Here is a 13,597-nt window from a genome sequence, read left to right as displayed (position 1 = left end):
TCCCTGTGAATGTGTGCAAGGGTACACCTGCAGCACCAACAGCAGTATAGAACCACGGGATGGAAGCAACAGCACCGAAGGAACCTTGCCGAAGGGTTGGCTTCCTCTCTCTCTGTGTGGCCCTGGCTATTGTGGCAATAAATGTATCCCATTCAGCTGCATCCTCAGGACCCCCCGGGGCTCTGCCGGGTGGCCTTGGAAACTGCATCCGTTCTGTACGGAAATGTTTTGCATTCGCGCAGCAATACCGCATCATCCTCCGACCTGCCCGGGGGGCATCCATTCCGTCAATTCAGAGGATGTGCGAAGTAGAAAAAACAGAAGAAAAAAAACGGACATACGGGCCAGATTGATAAGTTCCTGGAACGATACAGGCAGACGGGCTGCGGTGCCGTTATTTGAAATGTTAATTAGTAATTTCTCCGTCCCGTTTTCTTTTTCGGAGTACCATTGAGAAGCAACCATGAACTGGAAACATATAACCTCAAAAAAGCAGCAGGCGCTGCTTTTTTGCCGAACTGCCTTTTTCCCCAAACCAACACCCTAACCGCGGAAGAAAAAAAAAGGAGCGAAGCAAGCGAAGCGTAAGAAAGAGCGCAAACCACCGCAGATTGATGGAGGCACAAGCATGGTGGCGGTTCTGCTGTGAAAAGAAAGTTGTTCCAGTGCACCAGTTCCTCCCGGCCACCTCGTTACTCCCTCTTCCCTTAATTCTTGGTTTCATTTTCCATGAGTGATTTAGAACTGACCTCGCCTTCTTTCAGGCCCCCATCCCTCACTACATGCATTTGCTTCGTGTGGTGTGGTTCGTGGTTGTTGCATGCATGCACCTTGTCCGTAGTAGCATTCACCACAGGACACCACTCCACAGACATTTCACCTCGCAGTGGTTGAGATTTGCCGGGGGGAGTTTTTTTTCCAAGCACATATTTTTTCCATCCATAGCACGCGCACGCTGCTCAACACACATGGGATGATTTCCCGGATAGGGGTTGGAGAAGGGGGTTATGGGAACTCAACCGAAGTGTTTGCATACAGATGATGGGCTAGCGGATGGGAAAGGGAAAAACTTGCTACAAGCACCACCGGATTGTAGCAATCGCCGCTGTTCGCCTTATCCTTGACCTACACGACCACGGACAGCAGCAGCAGCAGCAGCAACAGAAATGTCAGAAAAATACCCAGCAACCAACCCCTTCAGGCAGGTCAGGAGGCGGGTTGTGCAATGATAGGAAGTGCATTAGCATGTTTCCGTTCCGTTCCGTCCGTTTCTGGTGTGCTCATTCGAAAGCGAAGGTTCCCGTCTCCATTCTGAGGTTTTTCCTTCGCTTTTCTTTCCTTCTCAAGCGGGGGGAGCGAATGTTTCTTTCTCGCCTCTTGTGCCACTTCTCTTCGCCCTCCCGCTATGCAAAGCGGGACTTTCTAAAACACAAATCCTTTGGCCTCGACTCGAGTGGACCGTGTGTCCAGATGTGCGATCGGAGTGACCTCCAACCACCCACCTTTTCAGGTCCCCTACCCGTTCTTTCGCACTCCACGCTGTTCATCCCTTATCGCAATCTATTTATTTTTCCGATTCGATCTCTTCGATGCGCTAGAATGTGTGTTTCTCTCGGTGTGTGCCTGTGTGTGCTGTATGTGTGATGCCCCGTACTGCAGGCTGGTGGCTATGTTGAGGCGGAACTCATGGTTCAATTCAACGGCGGTCCGCTGTTGGCTTCTTTATGCGCTTCTAAACCTCCCCGGAGCCACTAGAGCGCAACTGATCGATCGACCCCCGATTGCTCCTTCTCCCTATCTCCCCCTCTCCAGATCAATGTTTCTGTCCAAGCTGGACGTGCCAGTGCACGCCGTAGAGGCACTTGCGGCACACACTCCGGTAACAGATAAGCACTCGGGGAAATGGCCGGACTGTTTCTTTGCTCTGGCATGTATTTTATGTCTTTTTCATCTGCGCGCGCCGACCGTTTCGATCGTTTGCCGGCTCGTTCCTGTTTCTCTCCGCTTTTCGATTGCGATGCTCGCCCGCGCAATGGCGAAATCGTTTGAAGTGCTTCTCGCGTTAGAACTGCAGCTCTACAGCATCCCGTTTGACCTGCCGGTACTCTGTGAATATGTTTTAATTACTTACCACGCGCCCTCGACCTTTTTTTTCCTGATTTCATCGACATCAATCTCGTACAACTGGTGGATGGTCAACAGACAAGGACAAGAGCTCTTGTTCCACTAGTACGATGTATCAGGTTTCAAAAGTGGATCCTACAACAATTTATTGGATTTATGGTCGGGAATTATGTTTAACAAAATAACATCTCTCCCTTTCTCTCCAAAAAGGTTAAGCTCCTTTGACACTGTATGGCTTCCTGGTCATCACAGACCGTACCGTAGACTGTGGTGTGTTTAGAAAATTGATTCCTCGCTCCTTCACTGCCTCGTGTCTGTATTTATTTGAATTGGAAGACCTCTCTTTCTTTCTGTGCCTCTCTGTGCCAGCATGCACCAGTCTGGTGTTGGGTGCAGCGTACGCAAACCAACAAACCTCGCCATGCAACTCCTGAAGGTGCCCCCCCCCCCCCCAAAAAACCCGCCGTAGTCCAGTAATGAAATCATTGCCCCCGGGGGCCTCTGGTGTGGTCATATGTTGGGTGAGCTAAGGAAATTCGAAACCACGCGCCGCACGCCCCGGCCCCATAAACACAGCTAGGGGAAGGACGAAATAACATCAAACTGCAGCAGCAGCACCAGCAGCAGCAGTTGCATACACTAATCTCTTGCGTTGGGTGTTTGTTTTTCTTTCGTTTTTTCCTCCCCAGTTCTTTTTTCTTTCATCGGGGGTTCGAGCATCGTCGTCGTCGTTGGTTTATCTTATCGTCGATGACCTCTATTTTCGTGGCCGTGTGTGCTCGCGTTGCTTGCGTTGGTAAACAAATGGGCGCAGCGCTCTGTCTTGTCATCATCGCTGGCCAACCGTTAGAGACCCGCGAGACCTCAATCTTGTGTGTCGTTCCGGTGGTTGTACGCGATTACATATGCTCACGAACAGGGTTCTGGCCGAGTAGGAGGAATTTATGATTAAATTTAACGAGATTTCTATTAATAGTTGATGATGGTGGAATGAAATATGTTCTGTGAAGTATAGAAAACAGAATGCGCTTCTGCAACAAATTAAGGAGCCCGCTTCTCTAGTTCTCTGCGTGAATTATTATGCCCTAATCTCCCCAAAAAAAATCCGCCCTCAATTGACATCAAATCTCACTCCACAAAGAGGCGAAGATGAATGTATGTCAACCAGAAGCACCTAAAAACTCCCACCCCAGGGGCAACACATCGTTTGGAGACCAAAGTTTACCTAAACAATAACAGTCAATAACACTGTCTGGCTGCTGATCGCGTCTTTCGATTCCGATGACCTCCCGGCCGCTGCTCTCTTTCGCCTACCATCGAGCACGCGAGAAGAGAGATGAGACAAACCGGTACCACGGCGCGGGGTAGAACGGCGGTAGAATGGAAAAGAGCATGAAGAGAGCATAGGAGCATAGGCCGGCGCTTGGCAGACACACACCACTGCAACGTACGCACGCATAAAAACCATCAACGCACTCATACAGAGAGATCGAGAGACGACCAGATGGTTGACTGAGGGTGCGATGGCGGTTGCCTCGCCTCAGTCGAACGGGGTAATCGTGAACGGAGGACGCACGTTTGTCTGTCTCCGCCGGGTTTCTTTATGCTTTCTTTATTCGTTCCGTGTTTTGCGAAAATCGATCTTTCAATTTGAATTAAAGGTGCGTATCGCGTGTGTTTTATCGCGAGGTGTGTGTTGTGCCACTTTAATACTTCTCGCTTATGTGCCAGCATAATCAGTGTCCGGGAAAATAAGCTTTTTGCGGAAACGTATGCTTTGCAAACCCCTTTGATGTTCGCTTGCTTCCTGGATACCGCACAACGATAAATCGCAATCAATCAGCTGGATCATCAAAGTAATTAATTAATGTGCTGCGTGCTGCGTGCTGATCTGTAACCGTGGCACCGCGTGTGTGTCCTGTGTGTGCCAATCTCTTTATGCTCGGTTTATGTTGGGTTCAACCAAGAAATTTGTTCGCGGCCAGCCAGCCAGCTGCACACGCTGGCAAATCTCGCTGTTGATGCTGCAGCATGAGATTTCAATGCTCTGCAAAGCGTGCGAGTGAGTGAGAGAGAGAGAGAATGCTTTCAAGTGTGTTTACAAGCACCGATCGAAGTGTGTAGTGATCGATCGAGATCGAGAAAAGTTAAAAAAAAGTGTGCTCCTGTGTGTATTTGTGGCGTCCGCATCTCGATTCAAAACCCGTCCAGTGAGCGCATCTCGGTGGATGTATTTGTGTTGAGGGAGATTTATGTTGAGCACGCAAACCGGATTATGCTATGAGCCGATCGTCGGTGACACACCCGCTGGTGTGCGTGTCCTTCTCTCTCTTTCTCTCTTCCTCTCTCGACAGCATAAAGCAACATACGCACATAGAAACCGCCAGGTCCCTATACAGCCTACTGCTGTATGTCGTGGCTCGTGGCTCGTGATTCGTGGTGCGTGGACCCCTCGAATTTGTTTACAAAAAAATTTAAAGGCATCTGGTTCCACGCCTGTACCCATCGGAACAGATGTTCCGGTGCAACATTCAACTGCCTCCCTGCCCGTTGAGCGACCTTTTAATCTTTTCAAATCGACATTTGAAATGTCAAACGGTTGCGATGGGTTTTAATTAAAATTGAATTTAACATGCTTCTAATCCCCTTGTGGCGTTAAGAATTAAGAAAGTCATTCCAGTGTTCAGTGAGCAGCGAAAAGTTCGCTTTTGAAAGGTTTTTAATCTGAAGTGAAGTGTCCCATAAGCGAGTGCATGCTTTAATGTTCGCCATTATCGTGTTGTAGCATACTTCCAGAGCGAGAAGTAGAAGGCCTTTTTACCGTGCACCGTGGTTTTTGGTGGATGCTGCTGGTGCTGTGTTTGTAGTTGTGTGAAAAGCAGCCTTTCTGGTGTGCAGTGCAGTGCAGTCGTCTGCGAAACGAATTCGCCATCGCCAACGACGACGACGACGCAACCGGTTTAAGGGTTCGCTCTCTCCCGCTCTCCTGACATCGTTGCCCGTCTCCTGCGTCTTTCTTCCAGAAGAAGTGGGACATTTCATCGAACCTCCGCGGGCGCTAGACAAAGGTATAAAGTGGCCGCAGCATAGCAGATCCCCAGCTATAGGCAGCATCAAGATCAGGAGAAGGCGAATTCCTTTAAAGCAAAGTGCTCCAGGGCTATAATCATCGAAACTCACCAGCCATTTCATTTCAAAACACACACATGGGGCTGACGCTAATGATGCAAATGATGCAGTTTTTCGGGAGAGGGATCAATGGGGAAATGATGTTGCCTCCAGCCAGCCAGCCAGCGAGCGAGCGAACGAGGTTATTCATCCGCAAAGTTTACGTTACGCTCCGGTGCATCCGACGAATTTTTCTGCTGAAAATACGGTGTGGCCGCACCGAAAACTTCAAACAGACAGACGGGACCATCTGTTCCAGCCATGTGCTGGGCCTTTCCTCTATTAAATTCGTGGAACACAGCCAATCGTGGGCCGTGGGCGCAATGGGAAAACCTCTGTAATTTGATGGGAAATTCAGTTCATAGAGAAGAGCTGTCCAGCAGCAGCATGGGACGGGACGGGCTGACATCCGGAATTGATCGAATGTCGCTCGCAATCTCTCGAGAGAGGGAAGAAAAGAAAACTCTACCGGGAATGTTTATGCTACTACACCCCAGAGAGAGAAGGAGCGAGCATTACACGGCGAGTGAGCATCGCTTGAAGTGTTTTTGTTTAGAGCGAAGCCGAGGCCCGTCCAGCGGGGCCCGTCCCAGATGATGATAAATGGTCAACCAATTTTATCGGAAAACCGAAATCTCTTCTCGAGGGGCCGCAGAATGTCACCATGGCCCTCGCTGAGGTACTTGGAAGTTGAGTACTTGTAGTCCGAGCACAAGAAGAAGTGTGTGATCCCGCGTGTCGATAATCTATGTTGTGGCGATGTCGACGATGGCGGCGAGATGGCAATTTAGATGTGAGCTGCTGGGCAGAAGCAGCGCCATCATCATCAGCAGCACGGCCGTGATCTGCAAGACGAATGGGTCAATCTGGACTTTATTGTCGCTTCCCTCACTCCGCTATCCGGGCGGAGGGTGGTAAATTGGAAAATCTGTCCAGTCTCGCCTGCACCGTGGGTATTATGGAGTGGACGCAATTTGGTTGCCCCTTTTTGGGCTGCCAAATGGACAACCAATCTGGTACAGAGGATGGTCTAGGTAATTAGATCAATTTCGTGCTAGACATGAGATGAGGAGAAGCCATTCATTATACGGATTGGATTCCCGGTGTGTCCAAACCTTGAAGCACTTCAAAAGTCACGTAACCAGCCCATCAAGTTTACGACTGCACCTTGGAGAGGGGAAGAGTACTTCTAATCGTGAGCGCAATCCAAAGTGGTCTGACTCTGACACAACACGCTGTTAAACGGAACAAACATAGTCCTCAACACCCAAGTATCGCCACCAAGCTCTTTTCCAAAACGTTTTGTGGAACTTTTGCGTTTCGTGCAACGCTAGCAATGCCCCAAAGCGTCGTCATGTTTGTTTGCCAACCGAAGCAAGCAGCTCTGGAACACGGAAACCGATCAACCGATGTCCCGTGATAGCTGACAGATTGTACCGAGGAAATAAGTCGCAACGAAACTACGAAATCTGTCCTGAACAGAATCCTCAAGACCTTCCAAGTTGCTCACCAATTTATCATCAGTAGACCTCCATCCACCTTTCCACTCCATCACTCGCCGGCGATGATCGCCATCGATGTCGGAGCAGAAGGTCAGATTGTTGCAATTGTTTTTCTGCTCGGTGACTCCTCGGGCATGCATGCCCTGGATTCTTCGGGATTCACTACAGACCAGATCTGTCTGTCTGTCTTCCTTCGCCGAGAAGGCAGCAACTTTCGCAAGCCGTTCCAAAGCCGGTCAAATGTTGAAAAGTGCAAAACTGTTTTCTGCAAAACTTGACACCGGCTCCTTCGGTCGGCCACGTATCCTTCGGACAAGGAATTTCCCGAATCCACCGAAGCGAAAGGCAAAAGTTCTCGATAATGTGTTTTGGGGCTGGTGGACAACATCTTCTTCGAGAAGACAAGGCACAAGGTGAAAGATTGATGCATCGGTTCGGTACGGCTCGGCGACAACTCGTCAAGGAAGGACAACATACATCCAGGGCAGTTCAGGGAGTGATAAGGGAGCGTGAGTGACGGGAAGGTGAAAGCACAAATTAGATTGGGCCAGATTTTTCATTTGATCCCAATTTTCACTCGACATTCTCGTCTTCTCGTGCTCTCTACAACCGATAGCTTCAGGGGCTTGGTATGAAAAGCATGAAAATGAAAATCAAATCGGAAAACGTTCGCCTCCTCGTGGGAATTCGTTTGACCAAGGTACACACATATACACGGGACACGCCAGCCAGCCAGCCGGCCAGCTGTCCAGTTGTGCTGTTTTTGATGCGCTGTCCTATCCCCGGAGCGGTCTCACGTCACAAACAGCAACACCGGCACCTCGACTGTCGTCCTTTCGCTTCCGAGGATTCCGTTTGAGCAGGCGAGCAAACCATCAACAGCAGCACCACCTCCAGCTCTCGGCTCTTTTTTGCGGCGGAGCGACACATCCGCTCGAGAAGAGCGTCCACATCAGCAGTGTGTCTGCTCTAACAGACACATACAGAGCGTAAAAGTGGTCCAATCAGTGGAACCACTCGTCGTCCTCGTCGTCGTCGTCGTATCCTTTCTTTTGCGCTAGCATCGCTCCTGCTTTCCCTTGGGGAGGGGAATAGCTGGACCGTGATCTTCGCAAACCCAGGAAGGAAGATGCGATACGAGGTACGGAACGGAGTGCGACGCTGGATAACATAATAAAGAAATATATTTGTGATAATAAAATCGACCACCGCTCGTTCGCAAAACCCACTCTCTTCCTTCCTTTTTTTTGGTTCCCATGGCCTGCTGTGGTCGAGATGGTCGCGGAGCAGCACTTTCATGGACCGCTGACCGCGTCACGTCGCATCGCCTACTACGCCATCGTATCCTTAAGTAGATCGAAAAACAAGTTTAAGATAAGCAGTAACCACTACGCCACTCGTTCCTCCTTCCCATGGGCATTGTCCCCATGGTAAAATCGGATCGAATCCTGGAATCCTCGCTCCTGCTCTCTCTCTCTCTCTCGCTGTCTTCTCGGCTGACTCAGCATAAATGCGTGCATGTAACCGTGACCATCGTCGCAGTCGATAGCCATCCGATAGGGAAGCTTATTGTTGTGGATGCGCCCCATCCTCCGTTTTGGGTTTCCGTCCGCTCCCAGGGTATGATAAGCAATGTTATTTATGCTCGCCTTGAGCAGCAGCGTGGGATGATCGTGTCACATCGATATCGAGGGGACACACAGAAGTCCCTGTCGAATTATTGATTATCGGGCCACGGCCACAGAGGCAGATGGAGGAGGAAAGCGCTTTCTCTCCCTCTCCCACTCTTGTCCCCCTGGAACTGTATTTTTGGAAAGGAACAGATTAAAGGCTCATGATGTGTCCTTGTATATTATGTTACTTGGAAGCATGAAGCATCTTCTGGAGTGCCAAACTACTTCACTCCGGTCCTACGGCAGGCCGATCTTAATATTCTGGAGCAGCATCGCGTCTATATGTACCCGATAAGCGCGCTAGTTAATCATCCGCAAGTGTTGACTCGTGTTTTGGAATTCATTCATTCGCCACAGCGCCACCAAGTGCATACCAAGCGCCAAATTGCGATGTGATAATAGAATTCCATTTCTCGAATTGAACACAGACGAAGACTTCCTGGTACATAAAACGTGCCCTGGCAACTTAATCTAGGTTTTTGTTAAATTGCGCCAATGGAATATTGCTTCGTTCCAGCATCTCCGCATTCATTACGCACGTGAACACGATGCAGAGGATCCAGTCGAAGGTATCTCATCGCTTAATGACCTGCTGGTGCGTAACTTTTATACAACTTCATTTCCAGCGTTTTATCGGCGCGATGGCGCGTAAAGGTGTTTTTAAAACGAAGTCCTACGATCGTTTTTAGAACCCCCGATAATTACGCATCCTAACGCGCAGCACGTGCATGCAGACGATCTGTGCAAATGTGGAAATTGCTCGTTAAGAAATGTGCGTAACTGCGGGAATTATAATCCGATGAACTGAACGGTTAGTGGCGTGAGGAAACATTTTACAACTTCCTGTCTCCACACCGAAGACGAATAAAAACGCCAAGCTACCGAGTTACGGTGGGCTGCTGATCGTAAAACAACAACAACGAAAACAGTGCACGAGCATTTTATTTCATAAACATCCCCTTCCTTCTACGCATAATGTGCGCCTTTATGCTGCTCGAAACCTGAGCTGAATCAATGCGCGCGTGGCCAAAAGGATGCGAACCGGTCTCCGGTATCACGGAGGCGAATGTGGGTTGGATGTGTGGGCGAAGAAGCGGTTTAGGCGGGGTCGTTTGGCGTACTAGCATCAGCGACTGTATCAAGAATCACGAGCCCACACGCACCATCAAGCACACCACGCGCTTGAAACGGGGTTTGAATATGTTGTTTATTCGACAATGGAGATGGTTCGGAGAAAGTGGACCTCCTTTCAAACACACCAACGCCCCGGCACCTGATTTGTGCGCACTGCTCCGTCAAGGTCGGTCCCGGTGTCGGTGATAAGGTGGCGTTCATTCATTATTTTTCGACGAAAAATGGCCGAGCCTATAAATAGGGCACGTGGTGCGGTTGTGTTGATGGAGCTGCGGTTATCCTGGAGGAGTCCTTTCCTGTTGCACGGTTTTTTTTTGTTTGCGGGATTTTTAGGACAGTTTAGGGCTCGACTTGACGACGGCTTTAAGTTCCTATGCTCAAAAGTTCAGCTTCAGATTACTCGACATACAAAGGCTCATATTTCGAAGTAATTTTCGATTAGCTCCTCATGTCTCAAGTTAAGTGCTCATCGCCATGACGCAATCGGGGCGGGAGTGTAATATGAAATTGGGCGATTAATCTTAAGCGAAGCCAAAAAAAGGGCACATTTTTGACGATTTTTTTGTGAAGAAACCATGTTACTTTATTTGCTCCAGTAAATTTCATATTAAACTACAAAATTTCAGGAATATTTCTTGTTGAAATTCAAATTTTTCGATTTTCAGAAAATTTCTGAAGTTAAAAAAAGGGATCACACTATGATGGATGATCAAACCGGGTTCGTCGCTTAAATCTTAAGGGGCAAGTCTTTCGATTCGGACCCAAAACGGTGCTCATCGTAGCTGCGTGATGGGTTATCAGAAAAATACAAATCAATACTCTTTTCATAGATTATAAGTTTTTCCAAGCAGCTCCGTTGAGCTTTTTTTTAATTAGCTATTTTTCGATTTTTGGTAGATTTTTAAAGTTGAACAAAAAATGCTTTTTACGATTTTGCCCTTAAATCATAAGTTTTTCATATTTGTTACTACACTTCATTACGATTTATCCAAAAATTATACACAATACTCTTGATAGGATCAGCATTCATGGAAAAATGTTAAAAATAAATGAGGCACAATAAATTAAATACGTTAGCCGCCCGGAACTCATCGCTGATGAGCATGTCTGCAGCGCGTTAAAGTGGAGCTTTCTGGAACTGGAATTACTCTCTCCCTACAACGGTACCTTTCACTTGGCCACACTCTAACACTTTCTCTCCCTCTCTCTCTCTCTCTCACGCTTTCCAGATGCTGTGCTGACGGTCGAAGATGAGTTAACGGTGCGCCAAAGATGATACCGGGTGTGGGCGGAGTGCCACGAGTGCCGCGGTTTCTTGCACTTCTGCTGCTGCTACTGACGCTAGCGGAAGTGCTGACGGGCACCCTAGGCGACCCCGCTCCATACAAAGGCAGCAGCTCCCCAGGTTCGGCCACCAGCGACCGAACGAGAAGAAGAACGACAACAACAACTACTAGCAGTGACGATGCGATCGATAGTGTGGCCCCCTGGCCGACGGACGACGGTGTATCGTCCTCACCTTCAACACCACGATCGGAGCGTTCACTCACCAAGCGCTACTCCGCCGGACCGTCCGCCGACGGTCCGAGTGGTCCAAAGTACAGCTTTCACTTTGCGCACGCCGTCTACAACGTCTCGATACCGGAGAACAGTGTCATCAAGACGTACGCGGTGCAGCCACCGAACGAGGACCGGATGGGCATCTACGTGACGCCGGAGCTCGAGGTCAAGTACAAGATCGTGTCGGGCGATAAGGACAAGTTCTTCAAGGCGGAAGAACGGCTCGTCGGTGACTTTGTCTTTCTCGCAATCCGGCTGCGCACCAACAACATCGTGCTGAACCGCGAGAAGGGAGACAGCTACCGGTTGGAGGTGAAGGCAACCGGAACACGGCGTGAGGGCAAAAGCCGCGTGCAGCATGAAGCCGACACGGTGATCGATGTGCGCGTACTGGATGCGAACGATCTCAGCCCACTGTTCTATCCGACCGAGTACTCGGTGGCGATCACCGAGGATACGCCGCTTCACAAAAGTATCCTGCACGTGGTGGCTGAGGATGCGGATCTTGGGCTGAACGGTGAGATTTACTACAGTATCCTGGAGGAGACGGAACAGTTTGCGGTGCATCCGACGACGGGCGTCATTACGCTGACGAGACCGCTCCGGTTTGCCGAGCGGGCGCTGCACGAGCTGACGGTGGTGGCCAACGATCGGGGCATCGGGTCGACGAGCAGGAATCAGGCCAGCAAGGCGCGCGTCAAGATTAAGGTGTTGCAGGTGAGTTCTTTGCAAGGATAATTTTCTCTTCATTTCGAAGATTAATTTCTTAGATCGACAAATTTTCCGTATTATGAGTAACTTTAAAGCTTTTTTATTAAATTAAGAAAGGATCTAAACTCCATTACAAAGGAAGTGGTTCTGGTTTTTCTTCTATGAAGTATGATGGAGATCCACGATCTTTTCGACAGCAAAAAATCCCTCTTAAATTTGCTGCAAATCTCTGCGAGTGCTGCGTATTTCGCTAGAAAACTGAAATGAGATTGAATCCTTCTTGATTTGCTTTCATTTTGCTGTAATTGACGATTCTAGGATTAGGGAAAGATCCAAACGAACGCCTCTTCTGCATACTCTGAGATTAATCTGATGATATTACTTGAAAAGGAAAGCTTTTTTTCTTTCCCAATTTGCTTCAAAATAAAATCAGGTGGATTAACGTAGCACTGCTAGAAATTAGTTTGATTGCGCCTGGTTGCGCGCCATAAATGAAGCAAGCATTCCTTTTCCACCAATATATTGCTGTTTGCTGAAAGGCAAACACAAATAAAAACACATTCGGTTTAATACAACAATCCAGATTCACGAAACCGGAAGCCTTAAGCTTATGCGTTTATTGTGTTTCACGAGCAATGCTGTGGTTTGCGGTTACAGAGCAGTTTTTCATTCGAATTTATGTCCGAATTCCGATCATTTTGTTGAATACGATGGACATTGGATAGTTGACATATCATATTTATTACATTTTCATTGTTTGCAACTGCCACGCAAATGTCAAGAAATCAAAAAATCAACCGAGGATCATATTTTCCATATCGCCGACAGTACTCCTGGTACGCTTGCCGCTCGAAAAAGCATTTCAGAGTATTTGTGGAGAGTACTTTTCATGTCTGTTAATATTACGTGGATTTACTCTTCATAACTAAAAGTAAATACTCAACTTTCCATGGAGTGTACTTGGAACGAGTATTTAACGCACCAACAATTGTGATCCTGAAATTATTCAAACCACACATCGGGCATACAGCGTGTGCATTATGAATTCACGCAGCACTGAAAGTGATATGATTTTCCCAAACCAATCCCCCTACTACTGCCAATTCGTTCACTGGAAAGCCTCGATGTAATGGTCTTTTGTTTCACTCGCTTGGCCATTCCAAGAACTTACTGATTCCCAGCCCTGAAGCCTGAACCATTGCGGAGCGGTGAATTCCGTCGTCGTTGAAAATCCCCAACAATCCAATCATTCGACCGGAATTCGAGAATCATTACCGACCGACACGGGGAGGCCCCCGGGGAGGGGACATAGCAGCAGCATAGCAAGTATGATTCACATTTTTGCGGAAATGCGCGTTCCCCGGATCATTTTACGGATCACAATTCATGCGCCCTTCGTGCTCCCGAAAATAAGGGTCTCATGGCGCTCGTCTCACTCCCGGCCGTCATTCCATTCCGTAAAAACCATTCCACCACCGTTGGCCATCGGTGTCCTTCTTTCGTGTCCTACTGAAACCGGTGCAGCAGCAGACATCAGTGATACCAGCCAACGAGCATATTACTGCTGTTGCTGCTGCTGCTGCTGCTGCTGCTGCTGCTGCTGCTGCTGCTGCTGCTGCTGCTGCTGCTGCTGCTGCTGCTGCTGCACCAGTCTGAACCTGAGGGAGCCGGTAGATGAAAGGAATTTCAATATTAATGTCCCGAGCGCTCGATCATCCTTTTCCG

General features: G+C 48.6%; 1 protein-coding gene across 1 annotated transcript in view; it reads left to right on the top strand.

Annotated features, from left to right (window-relative positions):
* LOC126578251 (fat-like cadherin-related tumor suppressor homolog) overlaps nucleotides 1–13,597 on the top strand; it is a 197,866-nt gene that overhangs the window by 105,022 nt on the left and 79,247 nt on the right. Inside the window, 1 exon segment of the mRNA XM_050240621.1 lies at nucleotides 10,831–11,878. Within this exon segment, the coding sequence (XP_050096578.1) occupies nucleotides 10,874–11,878 (1,005 nt within the window). The 5' untranslated portion in view covers nucleotides 10,831–10,873.

This window comes from Anopheles aquasalis, chromosome 3 (genome assembly GCF_943734665.1).
Source record: "Anopheles aquasalis chromosome 3, idAnoAquaMG_Q_19, whole genome shotgun sequence".
Classification (NCBI taxonomy): Eukaryota; Metazoa; Arthropoda; class Insecta; order Diptera; family Culicidae; genus Anopheles; species Anopheles aquasalis.
Note: the sequence above shows the minus strand (reverse complement) of the source record. Positions and strands in the feature narration are given on the sequence as shown.